Source organism: Entelurus aequoreus, linkage group LG25 (genome assembly GCF_033978785.1).
Source record: "Entelurus aequoreus isolate RoL-2023_Sb linkage group LG25, RoL_Eaeq_v1.1, whole genome shotgun sequence".
Taxonomy (NCBI): Eukaryota; Metazoa; Chordata; class Actinopteri; order Syngnathiformes; family Syngnathidae; genus Entelurus; species Entelurus aequoreus.
The window spans coordinates 31649071-31668525 of record NC_084755.1 but is presented as its reverse complement, the minus strand read 5'-3'; the positions used below and the strand labels follow the sequence as shown (position 1 = coordinate 31668525).

The 19455-nt window shown below is 38.9% G+C and overlaps 1 protein-coding gene across 1 annotated transcript in view; it reads left to right on the top strand.

Moving 5' to 3' along the window:
• The window catches only part of cpt1a2b (carnitine palmitoyltransferase 1A2b), a 110588-nt gene that overhangs the window by 76348 nt on the left and 14785 nt on the right, over positions 1 to 19455 (top strand). The window contains exons 16-17 of the mRNA XM_062036642.1: positions 8707 to 8871; positions 12103 to 12231. Coding sequence (XP_061892626.1) covers positions 8707 to 8871; positions 12103 to 12231 — 294 coding nt within the window. The remainder of the gene's footprint in view (positions 1 to 8706; positions 8872 to 12102; positions 12232 to 19455) is intronic.

Sequence of the window (19455 nt, the reverse complement as noted above, 5' to 3'; positions counted from 1 at the left end):
ATAAAGTCACAAAGTTGCAACAAACCGCCGGCCTCGTCATTCACCCTCAGCTGTAAAAACCCACTTCCAGGTAAAGTGAAGGTTGTTAGCCCCGAAGTACATAGGCCCTGGAGGAACGTCTCCCTGCGCCCCTCAACTACGGTATGGGAGCCCACCCCCCGCTCCTCCCACACAAAGCATGCCTTTTCTTTTCCTTGTGACACAAACGGACGACACCGCAGCGCTCCAATAAAACACCCTCAGATCTTCTGTTTCTAGCCGATACTACATAAAAAATAACGTAAAATAACGCAGTAACGCATCATGTAGTAACGGTAACTGAGTTACTGAATATAAAAAATAACGTGTTAGATTACTAGTTACGAAACTAACGGCGTTACAGTAACGCGTTACTTTGTGACGCGTTAGTCCCAACACTGGTAATAATAGATGATCAAATGAACTGGAAATCTCATATAAAAATGATAGAGTAGCAAGAAACACGTCAATAATGAATAAAGCAAAACATGTTCTGGACCTAAAATCACTTCATATTCTTTACTGCTCTCTAGTGTTACCATATGTGAGTTATTGTGCAGAAATATGGTGAAACAACCACAAAAATGCGCTTCATTCACTAACTGTGTTACGAAAACGATCAATTAGAATAATACATAATGTTGGGTATAGAGAACATACAAACCCTTTATTTATTGAATCACAAATATTGAAATTCAACGATTTGGTGCATTTGCAAACAGCTAAAATGATGTACAAAGCAAACTATAACCTGCTACCCAAGAATGTACAACAATTCTTCTCAACAAAAGAGGAGAAATATAACCTTAGAGGAAAATCTTATTTAAAACATTTGTATGCTCGTACAACACTTAAAACCTTTAGCATATCTGTATGTGGAATTAAATTATGGAATGGATTAACTATTCAGTGATGGTGCTCCGTCATTACTTCGACCCTATCAACATAATGCATCATTACAGCAATTTTTTGTATTAGCAGGAGTGAAAAAAACAAACTGTTTTGGGATTTAAAATAAGTGGCTGCTGGTCACGTTGAACAGTAGTGTAATAATGTAGTACATGTACTACTTTATGTAGCTCTGTGGGGAAAATGTTTGTGGCTGCCATAGACAGGTGTCAGGTTAGACTGTGCAGTATTTATTTTGAGTCACAGTGAATGGGTCTGAAGCTAAGGCTTAATAATTAATTCCATCCTACAATTATTAACACTGACAATATGTTGTGGAAAATCCTTGACAAATACGTTCTATAAAATAATCAGGGCAGAGGTAGGGCAGAAGATAAGAAATAATTGTTTGCTTATATCCTCTACACGTCCTGTGGTCTGTGTTGATAGTTGTGCAATTATGGGATAATGTGATCATAAAAAGTATTTGCTACCATTTTAGTATTACTACAGGAGGTTTTGGTTGACGTACAAATTCCACTCATACAACGGCGTTATAAGTAGAATTTTAGTGAAAGTCGGAATTCACACTTAACACAGAAAACATACAGGACATATATAATATGTGCAGTTGTAAAAAAAAAATTAAAGATACACAATAACTAAACGAAATTAAATATAATAAAAATATCAACTCCTTACTTTATTCTTGAAACACATTTTGTAATACACTTTGACGTATTTTATAGTAACTTGTTGCATATTGCCAAAGTTATTACAAAAAGCAAGTGCTTTATTCCACTGTCCCTGGTCCTTCCAGCCCCATCCTCTTCTTTCCCCCTGCTCTTTTTTCAGGAGTCTCTTTTCAGTCCTTAATTAGCTCAAAGCTGCCTCAGGTGTCTGCTTCTTGGCCGGGTTGCATTCTGGGAGCTATAGTCCTTTTATATAGCAGCCATTGTGGAACTAGTTGTCCACTGTGAAAATAATGTAGCGTCCCTCCACCACACGGCCTCTGGTGATGCCACACATCCCTCCTCTTAGCTATGACGCCCTCGGCAGAGGGAACCACGAGCAAAAGGTATCCCTTTGGGATAAGGCGTCTGCATTCCCGTGGCTTTGCCCAGGCCTATGAACAACAGAAAACTGATAAGGTTGGAGAATTAAGAATCATCTGGCAACCCGGCCATGGGTTTCTTTATTCTTAGCCATCCCATCCACTGCACAGGTGGATGGGATGGCTAAGTCATGGATGGTCAGTCAGAAAGGTGAATTTTCTTCCCAAAAGATAGTATTTCAGGTAGAGATGTCCGATAATGGCTTTTTTACCGATTTCCGATATTGTCCAACTCTTAATTACCGATACCGATATCAACCAAACCCCGATTTTTACAGTCGTGGAATTAACACATTATTATGCCTAATTGTGTTGTGATGCCCCGCTGGATGCATTAAACCAGTGGTCCCCAACCTTTTTGTAGCTGCGGACCGGTCAACGCTTGAAAATTTGTCCCACGGACCGGTGGGACATTTGTCCCACGGACCGGTGGGACAAAAAAAAAAAAAAATGTTTTTTTTTTTTTTTTTTTTACATGAATAAATACAATCATGTGTGCTTACGGACTGTATCCCTGCAGACTGTATTGATCTACATTGATATATAATGTATATATTGTGTTTATTATGTTGATTTCATAAATAAAAAAAAATATATATATATATTTATTTTTTTATTTTTTATTTTTTTACATAAATAAATACAATCATGTGTGCTTACGGACTGTATCCCTGCAGACTGTATTGATCTATATTGATATATAATGTATATATTGTGTTTATTATGTTGATTTCATTAAAAAAAAAAATAATAATGTATTTTTTTTTATTTTTTTTTTTTTTTTTAAATACCGGTCCGCGGCCCGGTGGTTGGGGACCACTGCATTAAACAACGTAACAAGGTTTTCCAAAATAAATCAACTCAAGTTATGGAAAAAAATGCCAACATGGCACTGCCATATTTAATATTGAAGTCACAAAGTGCATTATTTTTTTTAACATGCCTCAAAACAATAACAGTGCAATACTTTTACATAACATGGTCACTACTGCTTAGTTTCGCTTGTTATATTCTTATTTTACTGTTATATTTTTATTCTCATTGTTGCTTTTTATTTTTATTCTTATTGTAATATTTTTCTATTCTGTTTCCATTTATACCCCCATTATTTACTTTTTAAATTCGATCTCAATTCTGTACGGACATGCTCTCCCTGAGAGAGAATATGAGGGGTTAGAGGGGGGGCGGGGTTATATTGTAGCGTCCCGGAAGAGTTAGTACTGCTAGGGATTCTGGGTATTTGTCCTGTTGTGTTTATGTTGTGTTACGGTGCGGATGTTCTACCGAAATGTGTTTGTCATTCTTGTTTGGTGTGGGTTCACAGTGTGGCGCATATTTGTAACAGTGTTAAAGTTGTTTATACGGCTACCCTCAGTGTGACCTGTATGGCTGTTGAGCAAGTATGCCTTGCATTACTTCGTGATGAGAACAGCCGGTAGATATTATATTTCCGGACAGCACGCACGCAAAGGAAATGCTTTTAAGGTTTATTGGCACTCTCTACCTCTCCCTACGTCCGTTAACACAGCGGCGTTTTAAAACGTCATACATTTTACTTTTAGAAACCGATACCGATAATTAAGGAACCGATACAGATAATTTCCGATATTACATTTTAAAGCATTTATCGGCCGATAATATCCCTAATTTCAGGGTCTCTGGTGCCCACTTTATTGCTAAACCTTTTTTTTCCACAGTTGAATATTTATTAACAACTTCCGACTCATGTACAAGACCGGATGCTCCTCGCCCTTATGGAGTTGGCATATAACACAGCGCGTAGACCCACCTCAGATGCATCAGCTTGGACCACAAAGTCTCTGTCAAAATCTGGAGCAATTAGGACTGGATGTGAGCAGAGTGCATGCCTTAAATATTCAGACGCTTTGTCCACAGCGGGATTCCACTGCACTATCCCGGATTGTTTTTTAGAAGTGCGGTCAGTGAGCTATTGCAGCAAAGTGAGGAATAAATCTTTGAAAATATTTTCAAGGCCCAGGGAAGATCTCACCTGTGTCTTTGTGATGGGCTTTGGCCAGCCCTGACTGGAAGACAAAGCAGATCTAAATAGCAGCGGGCTGATTGACACCAGGTGTGGCCCGGTGCCAATCAGCCACAGCTGAGGGGAAAAAACACTCAGGGATACAAGCAGGAAATAAAGACAAAATAAGAGCGCTAACAGGAAATAAAGACAGACACAGAGGAAAAACTAAAATGTGACCAAATGTCAGGGACAAGCCTGACAGAGGGATAATGTCTAAATCAGACTGAGAAAGACTAATCCATTCCTTTGTCTCCAGCAGGTTAGACTGCTGTAATGGCCTTCTCACTGGGCTCTCTAAACTAGCTCTAAAGAAGCTGTAGTGCATACAGAATACTGCTGCTTGAGTCTTGACTAGAACCAAGAAATATGACCATATTAGTTCGGTGCTTAGGTCAATGCACTGGCTTCCTGTTGCTGAGAGAATAGACTTTAAAACAGCTGTGCTTCTGTCTTTTCATTGTATTGTGCCAAAGTACATCTCTGACATGTTGGAACCATATGAACCATCTCTACCTCAAAAAACTTCAGGGAGTGGTTTTCTTCTGGTGCCCAGAGTCAGGACCAAACATGATGAGGCTGTGTTTCAGTTGTATGCGCCTAAAATCGGGAATAGTCTTCCAGAAGATGTGACACGGGTCTCAACGCTGGTAATTTTCAAATCCAGACTGAAAAGACTTATTTAATTGTGCATTTGACAACTGAAAGTGTTTTATCTACGCTCACATTTTAATTTTAATTATGATGAATGGTTGTGTGTCTGTCTTTGTTGGCCCTGCGATGAGGTGGTGACTTGCCCAGGTTGTACCCCTCCTTCCGCCTGAGTGCAGCTGGGATAGTTTCCAGCACCCCCTGCGACCCCAAAAGGGACAAGCGGTAGAAAATGGATGGATGATTTAATTTTCTCTTTTTTTTTTTTTGCCTTCCAGGAATTTTCTGTAAAGCACTTTGAATTGCCTTGTGTCAAATTGTGCTCCATAACAATGTTTTTCAACCTTTTTTTGAGCCAAGGCACATTTTTTGCGTTGAAAAAATCCAGAGGCACACCACCAGCAGAAATCATCAAAAAACTAAACTCAGTTGACAGTAAAAAGTCGTTGTCGCAGTTGTTGGATATGAATTCAAACCATAACCAACCATGCATCAATATAGCTCTTGTCTCAAAGTAGGTGTACTGTCACGACCTGTCACATCACCCCCTGACTTATTTTGAGTTTTTTGCTGTTTTCCTGTGTGTAGTGTTTTAGTTCTTGTCTTGCGCTCCTATTTTGGTGGCTTTTTCTCTTTTTTTGGTATTTTCCTGTAGCAGTTTCATGTCTCCCTTTGAGCGATATTTCCCGCATCTACTTTGTTTTAGCAATTAAGAATATTTCAGTTGTTTTTATCCTTCTTTGTGGGGACATCTTCGATTGTCATGTCATGTTCGGATGTACATTGTGGACGCCGTCTTTGCTCCACAGTAAGTCTTTGCTGTCGTCCAGCATTCTGTTTTTGTTTACTTTGTAGCCAGTTCGGTTTTAGTTTCGTTCTGCATAGCCTTCCCTAAGCTTCAATGCCTTTTCTTAGGGGCACTCACCTTTTGTTTATTTTTGGTTTAAGCGTTAGACACCTTTTGACCTACACGCTGCCTCCCGCTGTTTTCGACATCTACAGAGCAATTTGCTACCGGCTGCCACCTACTGATATGGAAGAGTATTACACGGTTACTCTGCCGCGCTCTAGACAGCACCGACACTCAACAACAACACATTAGAGACTTAGACTTAGACTTCCTTTTATTGTCATTCAAATTTGAACTTTACAATACAGATAAGAACTAAATTTTGTTGCATTAGCTCATGGTAGTGCAGGATAAAAGAGCAATGAGGTGCAGATATAAATAAATAGATTACCGTACAGATAAATATATTGCACTTTTGCATATGCATCCACATTTATGGATGTATGTTATATTATCTTTATATTCCAGCGAGTTAATTCATTTTTGGGGGGAATTGAGGGGATTATTTTGATGCGTTCAAGAGTCTTACGGCCTGAGGTGTCAGGACGAGGAGTTTTACGCAGCTTCCTGCGTGATTTGTTCTCCCGGGATGCAAACGGACTTGACCGGACAAGGCTTGCAGGTAAAAACATGATTTAGTCTTTCTATAACTACTAAGGGGTACAAACAAAAGGCGCTCACAAGGCGGAGGCACAAACTTGGCGCAGGAAACAAAAACTAACACTTAGGGTAAACTATGGACATGGCAAAAACAAAAAGTCGCTAACTGTGGCATGAATAGACAAAAACTTACATGAAAACGAGCAATAGCAAGAATACCAGCATGAAAAGATCATCAATAGAGCAAATCCAGAGTAATGTCGCCAGGACGACTAATTGAAAAAACAGGCTTAAATAATAGTCTCTTGATTAGAACAGGTGCGTGCATAAGGCAGGTTAAACTAATGAGTAGTAATGGAAACCAAAACAAACAAGAGTGCACAAAAACAGGAACTATTGGAGTCCAAAAACCAACAGAACATAACCAAACAAAACATGATCTAGACCACAGATCATGACATGAGGGAAGAAGCTGTTACAGAACCTGGAGGTTCTGCTACGGAGGCTGCGGAACCTCTTGGAACTGCGGAACATAATTTGCAGACTATAATTACGGGTTTGCAAAAAAATGTTTTTAACCCAAATAGGTGAAATTAGATCATCTCCCTGCGGCATAGTGGTTGTAAAACACTGCTCTATAAATAAACTTGCCTTGCCTTGCCGACGTAAACCCCCAGTTGAATGTGCGGCGTGTAGTGGCTTGCGTGTCACCGTTGATGTGAAGGTAAAACAACATTCTTGTAAAGAATCCAAAGCAGTCACAGGTTACGTACGTGCGATACACACATATAAAAAGTTGTTGGGCTGAACAAAAGCAACAATAATTGCTGAATTAATAGGTGCTTTGTCAAGTCCTAAATTTCCTTTTGGGTAAGTCCATGCACACACATGCACATTGGTGTAATAAGTACAGACAGATGACACATGGCAGCTTCATCATACAGTGCTTATGTTGCATGATTATCCAAATTTGATGCAGATGTACACAGACGCAACTTTATTTACTTTTTTGCACACTGTAAATCTGACTTATCATATAGTAATACATAAATATTTACTACTGCTTCAATATCCTTGAGGCAGACTCAGAGATGCACTGCAAAAACTAAAATCTAAGTAAGATTAAATATCTCAAATAAGGGGGATATTGCTTATTTTCTGTCTGATAAGATAATTCTTCTCACTAAGCAGATTTTATGTTAGAGTGTTTTACTTGTTTTAAGTGTTTTGGTCCTAAATGATCTCAGTAAGATATTACAGTTTGTAGCTGAGATTATATGACCTAAATTGAGTAAAACATGCTTGAAACTAGAATATCAACTGTTGCAAAGCTGTGTCATCAACACTCACAAGTATAAAACTACTTTTTTAAAGTAATAATTTCTTATTTCAAGCATGAAAAAAAATCATGACTTTGACACAATTGTGTCTCATAATTAAAACAGATGACAGCCAAATTGACTTTGCTGTTTTATTTTCAATGAAACAATAGAAAACACGTACTCATATAGTAGTACAGTTGGCAAAGTACAGTAAACTGACAGTTAATATTTAAACATTTAACATGTGACATTTCTAACAATTTTGAAAAGAAATAGTTCATGCACATTCAGATAAATTCTTCAAAATCACAATTTTGGCCGGGGGCCGGGCTGTATATATGTGCACTAATTGACTGAAAGAGCACGCACTTGGCGCGATGATGTCCTGTTGTCGATGGAAAAATGCCTTTTTAGACCATATGAGACCCTAGGGAGGTCCTCGTTGCACGTCCCACTGGGAGGAGGCCAGATGGGGGGATTACATCTCCTCTCTGGCCTGGGAACGCTTCGGGATTCCCCAGGAGGAAGTCGCTAATGTTGCTCTGGAGAGGGAAGTCTGGGGGTCTTTGCTGGAGCTGTTGTCCCCGCGAGCCGATTCTGGATAAGCGGTTGAAGATGGATGGATGGATGGATGAGACCCCGAGAGTAACAAGCGGTTGCCTTGTTGCCTTCCATTAAGAACAATAAATTAGTTTTTAGTATAAGTTTGCTGGTTTCAAGAAATGTAAGGCCGAGCGCATATCATTATGTCAAGATAATGGAATTAGCATTTACTTAATTTAAGAATATTTTTCAACATATTGAGCAAAAAGGTCTCTTTTTTTTTTTTTTTTCTACCAAGAAAAGTGCACTTGTTATTAGTGGGAATATACTTATTTTAAGGTATTTTTGGGTAGCTAATTTTACTTGTTTTGGAAAGTCTTGACAAGCCAAATGTTCTTGTTCTATTTGTTTTGTTTTTTCTTGTTTTTGAACACTGACTTTTTGCAGTGTGGAATTGTGGAATGTGTGTCATACTGTTTATGAAAAGTGGTTTTGCCATTTTCTATATGCATAGGTTGTCTTTAAATCGACCTTAAATTCTTTATTTTATATTCTATATTTGTACTTGTTTGTGGTGTCCAGCCCTTTGTTTTTCAACTGTGGTTGTTTTAAAGGGCTTTATAAATAAAGTAAGTATTGCAAGCCTTAAGTCTGTCTTCCATATCTGTCTGGTCCATAGGTTCAGGCCCAAGTGTGCAACTCCCTTGCTGTTGCCCAGGCACTGGCCAATGATGTTGACTGCCACATCTTCCCCTTCAAAGACTTTGGAAAAGGCCACATAAAGAAGCTTCGGGTCAGCCCTGATGCATTCATTCAAATCGCCTTACAGCTGGCCTACTACAGGGTAAGACACATTTATCCCATAACAGCAAAAGTCTTATTTTTTTAGTAACCCAAAACATCTGTGGCTGAAGCAGATATGCCAGCTGTTGCATAAACTGCTGCTAAAAAATAATCGGTCACGTTTCCTTAAATTGTATTGTCAGCTTTTGGCAAAGCAGATTTTCACAACATTGCTTGAATTTACTGTGAGGTAATGGGGGCGATGTTGGTACTTTTTGGTAGACACTAAGTAGACACAGTACAAACCAAGTATTGCACTGTATACGTTTTTGCTTGGAATTTCTCCTTGAATGATTTTGTAATTTTGCCTTCTAATTCGTTGATCATGAGTTCTTGACCAAAATAGAACACAGGACAAATGTTTTTGACAAACATTAAATATTTGTACCAATCCATTTATTATGAGAATATAGAATAGAATAGAATATAGAAAAATAGCATCAGTCAATGTAACAAATTAACAAAACAAACACATTCCTTTTTATTTAGTGTTGGTTTTCATTTAAATTGATTATTTATATGACATACATATTATAATCAGAAATGTTTATTTAATTGTTAATATTTGACCAAAGAGTACAAAGTCTACCAAGTCAAAGTCCTTGTTTGTTAAACATACATGGCCAGTGAAGCTGATTCTAAATTCTGATTACTGTATTTTTAGGACTATAAGGCGCACTTAAAATAGTTTAATTTTCTCAAAAATCGACAGTGCGCCTTATAACCCGGTGCGCCTAATGTATGGAATAATTCTGGTTGTGCTTTCCAACCTCGAAGCAATTTTATTTGGTACATGGTGTAATTATAAGTGTGACCAGTAGATGTTTGTCACACATAAGAGATACGTGTAGACTGCAATATGACGCCAGTAAACAACACCAAAACTTTAAATGTTCCATTGAAAATAAAGAACATTACACACGGCATTCAAAAATCTGTCAAAAATGTTTTAGTATGACTTTGAAGCCGCACCGCTTTTGATGGATTGTCGGCCCATTACGACTACCGTAGTCAGAGATACAAGTATTACTATGGCGTGTATAAGGACCGCAAAATGGCACCCATTAGCAGACATATTATCTGGCGTTTTGTTTTTACAATATTATGCAAAACCAACTTTTCTTACCTTCTGGTACCTGCTGATGTGTATTTGAGATCTGCATAAGTCATGAAAATTTGCGCACGTCCACCACCGTAGTCCGTGCCGATACCGTAGTCGATAAACTTCTTCTTTTTCACTATCTTCTTGTTATGGGACATTCATCCTCCGCTGTTGCCATTTGTAATATAAAGTAGCGTAAAGTTCTAACTTATGTCTCGCTATGGAAGTGCTAAAAACTACCACTGTTGTGGGTTTACATAATTCACCCACAGAACTTTAGTTAGGGACCGAGTCCCTTTAGGACAGAGGACCCTATTGAATTTCTAGCGTTTTATTATTATACCGCCGCCTCTTTGAGCTGTAATTTGACCCCCATAACATGCTTCAAAACTCACCAAATTGGACACACACATCAGGACTGGCGAAAATTGCGATCTAATCAAAAAACCAAACCCCAAATCTCCAAATTGCGCTCTAGCGCCCCCCAGGAAGAAAACACAGACAAAACTGCCTCTAACTCCCAGTAGGAATGTCATAGAGACATGAAACAAAAACCTCTATGTAGGTCTCACTTAGACCTATATTTCATACACTGACAACCCTCAGCAAAAATCAACAGGAAGTTTGCAATTCCCCCTTCAAAACAAAAGTTGAGTAAAAGTCACCTTTTTTCAAACATTATCTCCTCTGAGCGCGTTTGTCGTGTCGGCTTCAAATTAGCACAGGAGAGAGATTGAACCCTTCTGATTAAAAGTTGATGAAAGAGTTTTAATTACTGCTCCGGTTTGGATTTTATGAGCCCTCAAAGTTGGTCCCGTCCATCGCTGCTTGCAGCTTTAATTATTAGAGAGTTCCGGTCAGACGGTTTTGCATGGGACACATTTCCGCCGTTGTTGCACTAGTGAGCCACGGATGAGGAGATGCTGCTCCGTTGTTGATTTAAGTAAAGTCTGAATGTCATTAAAACCGTTAGCTCCATCTTTTGACACTTCTTCCACTCCCGACCTTGCACGCTACAACAAAGATGACGGGGAGAAGACGCTGTCGAAGGTGAGCCACGTAAATAAGACCGCCCACAAAACGGCGCATGACTGTCAGAAAGCGACTTGAAGATGGTCTGTAATATTGACTAAGGAACCACCATTAAATGTTATGTAGACCACAAGAAAATGGTTTAAATTTAGAAAAAAATCATAAAATGACTCCTTTAATGCGCCTTATGCATAAAAAAATATGTGACTAGACCCGCTCATCGGCAGTGCGCCATATGGTCCAGAAAATACTTAATTATAAATGAAAATAGTTGATACAACATTGAAATAAATCATGAGCAGAAAGATGTATAAACGTCTATCTGCTCCCTATTCATACGTATACAACATTAGCTATTCAACTCAGAAGATTATGAAGGCCATATTTATATACCACAACAGACAACAAAACATAAACAAATACATCAGCTTACTCAGTCATTAGTTTTGTTCCACTTAATCATGATTGTTCAGTTTTTTAAATTGTTGACATAATTTGAATTAACTTTGAAAAGATTGAACATTTTTTCACAATGCTATATTATTGTCAGAATGTCATGCACAAACATTTGTTTTTATAATTTACTTCTTACTCAACACTTAACAGCATAATATGAAGTGCACATTTTGAACAATTCTGCAATAATATTGCAAATAAAGTGCTGACCTACACCAATAGTAGTACAGTATGTGCAGTTAAATTAAATTGTGTGAATAATCTGCGTTTATATATGATTAATGCAATTTTTAATTGCATTTGTTAACTATGACAGTCCTACATATATTACATACAATTAGGGCAGAATAAAGTCTACACTGCAAATTAAGTAAAGAAAAGCAAAAACTACTATTGACTCTCATTCAGATCTTTTGTCTTTTTGCCACAAATCCGAACCAAAATGTGTTTTGTCCATCGCTACTCTGGAGAACCAAATTGCTGTTTTACATTTGAGACCCTCTTTGTAATGCAGTATCGCACCTCTAAATAGTTTATCCTATATTTATACTCCATACCAGTCCTCTGGACTTCCTTTAGTGGCTGTGCGGATTTCCCGAGAAAGATTCATATCTTTTGTCACTTCCTTCTTCTATTCATCAGGACCGGGGAGGTTTCTGTCTGACTTACGAAGCATCAATGACCCGTCTTTTCAGGGAAGGACGCACAGAGACTGTGCGATCCTGCTCCAAAGAGAGCAGTGCCTTTGTCAGAGCTTTGGAAAGTTCAGAGGTACGTCTGTGACAATCATTGGTACTTTAACTTTTAACTTTACAGCTGTTTTTCTTATTTACGTCTTTGTCGAACAAAACATTAAACAGTAGAACCCGTTCATGTCCACCTTCCTCAGACTGGCTTACTGGCTGTAACTGAAACCAAAACTAGCCATTGCTTGCATGTTAACTTTAGCGAGAGACTTACGGACAATGGATAATAATAATGGATTTTTCAACCTAAGGCGGTTAGTTGACATGGTTTTCCTCCATTTGTGTACGGTATTTGTATTTAATTTGTTCTGTTTTTGTGTGATATGTATTACATTTATCAACCAAAGCTGCTATGGTAATTTTGCTGTGTTGTTTTCTTTGAATTTGTAGCCTTTGGTGGCACAATGACGGCTCTGCCTAGAGTCTCCAAAAATGTGCCGCCTGTAACCTTTTCTTCCATTCCATGTGGTTTCAGTGTTTGTGAAAACCACCACGACATTGTAACAAGAAATGTCCACCATATAATAAAAAAAAGGGTACCGGTATATGGAAGATATATGTTTAAACGGTGTACATTTACTAAAGATAAATTGTGAAGCTTTTGGGGGAAATAAATACACAATTCAACATAAGTCCCCTTTAAGTCCAGTCTCGGACATGTTGATTTTATTGATTTAACATCGATTTGTAATGAAAATAACAATCCCTTATTGTTACCCATTTTTCATATTTTGAAATACAAATGTTGACGGGTATTGTTTGACAACCAGCATGCAATAATTGTGTATTAATTGGGCGAAACAAAGTAATTCAAAATATATTGTTCCGCAGAATTCAGTGTCCAAACAAAGAATCTTACGGGTTGGTGAGCCAGTCTTGTCATGTTATTAAAGACACTGCAGGATTCCAACTGTGACAGTAGCACATCATCCACCTTCCCTCTACTTAACGCAGACTACTTTCCTTCCACCACCTCTTCCTGACTCAGTGGCCTAGTGGTTAGAGTGTCCGCCCTGAGATCGGTAGGTTGTGAGTTCAAACCCCGAGTCATACCAGAGACTGTAACAATGGGACCCATTACCTCCCTGCTTGGCACTCAGCATCAAGGGTTGGAATTGGGGGTTAAATCACCAAATGATTCCCGGGCGCGGCCACCGCTGCTGTTCACTGCTCCCTTGTGGGGATGGGTCAAATGCAGAGAATAATTTCACCGCACTTAGTGTGCGTGTGACAATCATTGGCACTTTAAGTCTGGACTTAACCCAGAAGTCATTCTTTGCCTTTTAATGACGTCATCACGGGTTGACTCTGTAGTTGTATGCTAAGTAACACAGTTAAGCTACAAGCCTCTGCTTTTTGATTGAGTACGGCTGCAAAGTAACCCACCAAGGCACCAAATTGAATTCAAGTATGAAGTCTGCTTGGCTCTTCACTTCCTCCTTTCCTCCCTCTTAAGTCCTCTCGTCTTTAGAGTTGGGCATCGATGGGAACCGGGACTAACATTCTGATTGATTGATTGATTGATTGATTGATTGATTGATTGATTGATTGATTGAAACTTTTATTAGTACGTTGCACAGTGCACTACATATTCCGTACAATTGACCACTAAATGGTAACACCCGAATAATATTTTCAACTTGTTTAAGTCGGGGTCCACTTAATTGATTCATGATACAGATATATACTATCATCATTATACAGTCATCACACAAGATAATCATCAGAGTATATACATTGAATTATTTACATTATTTACAATCCGGGGTGTGAGATGTGGAGGGGTGGGGTAGGTTTGGTTGATATCAACACTTGAGTCATCAACAATTGCATCATCAGAGAAATGGACATTGGAACAGTGTAGGACTGACTTGGTAGGATATGTACAGCAAGTAGTGGACATAAAGAGAGAGATCAGAAAGCATAACAATAAGTATCTACATTTGATTATTTACAATCCGGGAAGGTAGGATGTGGAAGGGAGGGTGTTAGTTTAGGGTTGAAGTTACCTGGAGGTGTTCTTTTAGTGCGGTTTTGAAGGAGGATAGGGATGCCCTTTCTTTTACACCTTCCGAAATCATTCACATTTTTTAATTGCGATTATACAATCGGAAGAAATAGCCGCCGAATATGCGCTGAACAACGAGGAAGAAATAGCTGCCACCATTTTTGTCGTTGATTAAAGGGGGCAGACATTTGATAAAAAAATAACTGTTTAGCGCACTTATTTAAACCATGCAAACTTTTATGATGACCCTGCCTATGTAAGAATAAAACTTGAGAATCGTTAGGAACCGGAATCAAAACTAGGAATCCGAAACCGACAAATTCAAATGACACCCAACCCTTTGCGTCTTCTGCAAGAGCCTTCAATTAAGATATAAGTGATGTTATATGTTAAATTCAAGGCTGTCTTCGACTAAAGATTATCATAGTTGAATCTTATTCGTTAGATTTTGCTCATAGTCGACTGTCAGGCGTTGTTTTTTTAAGAGCGAAATAAAACGATTGTGAGGATAGTAGTATATTTTGACTGGTCACTAGGACTACGTTTACACTGCAGGTTAATGTGACCCAAATCAGATTTTTTTGAAGTCTGAGTTTTTTCCAGCTGACTCACTGCAGGTAAAATGTGATCTTTATCAGACTCCAGTGTAAATGCGCACAGGCCCCAATGTGGCCTCGACGTCACTTGAATGCGCAATTCGATAAAGAGAAAATAAAGAAAGTTGCTACTTACTTACTTACACCTACTACCCCTTCTGGGGGATAGGCCGTCAACAAGTGATCTCCAGGCATTTCTGTCTTGGGCCGTTCTCTCTAGTTGGGTCCAGGTCATCTTCATGCTCTTCGTGTCTGCCTCCAGGTCTCTGCGCCAGGTGTTTCTGGGAGGGCCCCTTTTCCGCTTGCCCTGTGGGTTCCATATTAGGGCTTGTCTAGTAATGGTATTTGTGGGCTTACGCAGAGTGTGGCCTATCCAGCGCCATCTGTGTTTCTTAATTTCCACTTCTGCGGGAAGCTGATTTGTTCTTTGCCAGAGTTTAGTAATGCTGATGGTGTCTGGCCATCGGATGTGGAGAATCTTCCGCAGGCAGCTGTTAGTGAAGACCTGCACTTTTTTGACGGTGTCAGCTGTGGTTCTCCAGGTCTCTGCTCCATATAAGAGGACTGCTTTGATGTTGGACTTTAAAGAATCTGACCTTGGTGTTGAGGGTCAGTTCTTTCGAGATTCCAAATGTTACGCGGTTGCTACTACTACAAAATAAAATAAAAGTCGCCACACCTTAAAAATTAGTTTTTTTTACGTGAAAATAAATTCAAGTAATATAACACATGAATGGCTATATGAAGTGTAATATATTTGGTAAGGTTGTAATGTTTTAGTGGCTGTTAAGTAGAGGCAACACTGACATCAACTTGGATCCACATTAGCAATATTTGTCACCTCTCTCATGTAAGCAAATACGCAGATCATCAATTCCAGTCTTTCAACAATCGCAATTTCTTTGGAATCAAAATATATATATATATATTACATATAGCCTATTATTTGCGCACTATTTACTAGTGAATCATTGAAAATTTGTCCGTTGAACAAAGACTTTGCTCATCGTAACTGGATGTTGTGATGGCGAATGGTGTAGCTCGCCCAAAGCTGATGAAACACTCACATGCAGGTTGCATTCAGGTCACATTCCGTTTAGACTGAAGTCCATACTTGCCAACCCTCCCGAATTTTCCGGGAGACTCCCGAAATTCAGCGCCTCTCCCGAAAACCTCCCGGGACAAATATTCTCCCGAAAATCTCCCGATTTTCAGCCGGAGCTGGAGGCCACGCCCCCTCCAGCTCCATGTGGACCTGAGTGAGGACAGCCTGTTTTCACGTCCGCTTTCCCACGATATAAACAGCGTGCCAGCCCAATCACGTTATTCCATACGAGGCGTCCGGCATACCGCCGATGAGCATGGTGCAGATGGAGAAGATCTTCTCGGCGTCCGTGTTGGCGCACACGTTGCCAAAGCTGACGCTGGTCAGGCTGCTGAGGGTGAAGTAGAGGGCGGCGATGTACGAGCTGCGCACCGACGGGCCGCCGACCGTGTTGTTGACGTAGGGCATCTCCAGGCGTTTGCCCAGCTCATGGAGCCATCCTTGGGGAAGAGACGGGAGGACAACAGGGTGACAAGAACTAAATCATCCAGACTAGAGATAAATTGTTTTATTATGTTTATCTTACCTAAAAATAAATATATTTATTAATTTTAAAGAAACAACTAAATACATTTTTACTATATTTTGCTAAAAACATCAAAATTAATTGTATTTTTATTTGTATTTTTTCTGACTCCTTATTACATCCAGCTATAGAATTATACATTAAAATAAACATATTTGAAATAATTTTAAATGATCATAATAATTCATTTAAAATGACCATATTTAATTATTAAAATAATTGCTTGTTTATCAACAACTTTAGCATTTTATTCATTACATTTTGAAGCTCTCAGAAGCCAAGTTATGTTGTATTCCTTAAGATTTATTTATGCAAGTTTGAAGTATCAATTATCTAAACACAGTTTTGTTTGCATATTTTCAGGATATATATATATATATATATATATGAAATACTTGACTTGGTGAATTCTAGCTGTAAATATACTCCTCCCCTCTTAACCACGCCCCCCGCCCCCAACCACGCCCCCGCCCCCGACCACGCCCCAACCCCCCCCTCCCGAAATCGGAGGTCTTAAGGTTGGCAAGTATGCTGAAGTCACATTTGAAAAGATCAAATTCCAATCCGATTTGGACTACCTCCTGATGTGGTTTGAATCTAATGCGAAAACATCAGATTCGAAGCACTTTGGAGCGTTTAAAATCTGATCTGTGTCACTTGAGGGCAAAAAAAACAGATTTGGTGTGCAGTGTAAATGGTGCCTAGTAGGTGTCAGTATAACAGCACAAGCCACAGAACCATGTATAAAGAGACTATGGTCAACTAAACCACAGGCGCCATGTTGCACACTAAGGATGTGTGCAGCTCTGAAGCATGCAATTACAGCCGTTCTAACATTGTTTTCCTAAATAGTACGTCTAAATATAGTTCTGAACATATTCCAGCTCATTAACTTACAATAAATAATGCTTTTATTTCGTAAAAGTATGATCTTGGGGCAATTTTGCGGCCGTATTTGATTAACTTTGCCACTACACTCATGCAGTGTTTATTGACCAGGGGGATCTCTAACACACTCCCACTTGCACAATGTCTGTCAGAAAACAAAGAACAACCAAAAAAAACGTATTACCTTCATTTTGCCAAAACCCTCATTAGTTTTGATCAACTATTACGGAAAAGTTGTGACTTTTGTGTGAAGTATGTCAACTGTGGTGTTTGCCTTCAATGTATTATTTGTGATCGCTGTGCTATTATGCTTGTGCTTTAACTTTTGGTTTTTTGAATATTTTTCTTTGGTTTTGCTGTGGCCAGTCATGGCATCCTAATCTTATTATCACCATATTAACTTGAATACTGAATGAATGCTGATTTTAACTGCATTAGTTTACAAACGTTTGTAGTTTGGATTACTGGTGGTGACACATACAGAAAAGGTGCAATTTTGAAGCAACTCATTGTATTGATTCACTGTTACTGAGAGTGGTATATACCACATTTTCCATGTGTATGTCAGCTTACTAACCTCACACAAGATACCGTTGTCATTCATTGGCATTTTAGCCTTCTTGGTGAACCTTTACTTTCCAAAATTGTCTTCGATGTGATGCAAATGCTTCCCGAATTTTTGCAAGCGGAGCGTCCTCATGCCACACAGCAGAGCATGTTAACGCGGCAAAAAAATCAAAGAATCAATCAAAAGAAATGGAATGAGGAAGTGTAATGTCGCTTAGCGTGGCGCAAAGTAGTCATGCGAGAGCTTTTGACCAATAATCTACGGCCCAAACCCAATTTTCACCTGGATACAAAAAGTACCGGCATTTTCAAAGGCAGTATTGGCTTTTTTAATTCATTAGTACCGCAGTACTTAATTCGTAGCGGTGTACCGTACAACCCCAGTCCCACCCTTACACAACAAATGGTGGAGTTAATGGAGTTAATGGTTGAGATCGTTTTTTATCATTAATCATTAGGGGTGTAACGGTACACAAAAATTTCGGTTCAGTACGTACCTCGGTTTAGAGGTCACGGTTCGGTTCATTTTCGGTACAGTAAGAAAACAACAAAATATATATTTTGGGGTTATTTATTTACCAAATTTGCAAAATCTTCCACCAAAAATATTTTTCTTAGGGGAATATTTGATGTGAAGTAATCGGAACCTTGGATAGGTCAATAATTCATAATAACATTGATTTTGATTCAATATTATGTTTTGAGCAATGACAGTTTGAAAGAAAAAAAAACGCTTTTTTTTATTAGTCAACATTGCAACTTTTTCTAAATTACATTTAACCTTTAAGCTTTTTTATTTCACTTTTGTTATGTTTTTGTTTATTTTAATAGTATTTTTAGAATGTGCCGTGGGCCTTTAAAACATTAGCTGTGGGCCGCAAATGGCCTTCGGGGCACACTTTTGATACCCCTGCTATAGATAATAAAAAATTAAATGTGAAAAATCTATGGATAAAAAGCAGAGCCTGGCGACGCATGCGCGTTTATCATAACTCTCTCTCTGTCTCTGTCTCTGCCCCTCCCTCACGAATGCTGCTGCACGCACAATTTGTTTTGTTTTTAACCCCATCTTAACTCTGAACGTACATTGAAAATACATGCAACCCTAACTCAAAATGCCGGACATTTGAGGCATTTAAGAAACTCCGCCCTTACAGCTCCGCAAAAGAGGACATGTCCGGTGAAAAGAAGACGTATCGTAGCCCGTTAGCTGCTAGCATGCCGTGTGTTGTGCCTCGGTGTGCATTGTTTACACAACGTACGTTATGCTACTTAATATGTCCGTGTGGAAACTCGTTCGGTACACCTCCGAACCGAACCGGAACCCCCGTACCGAAACGGTTCAATACAAATACACGTACCGTTACACCCCTATTAATCATGCTTCGGCTGATAAATGAAGAACTACACAGAGAAGAAGCCGCCATTGACGACTTGTTGTTGTCTCTTGTGAATTTTCTGAAGGTATAAAACAACGTTTTCACATTTGAAAGCTTTCTGGCAGTATTTTAGCCCAACGATACCTAGCATGGATAGCTGGCTAAGGTTACAAACTATTG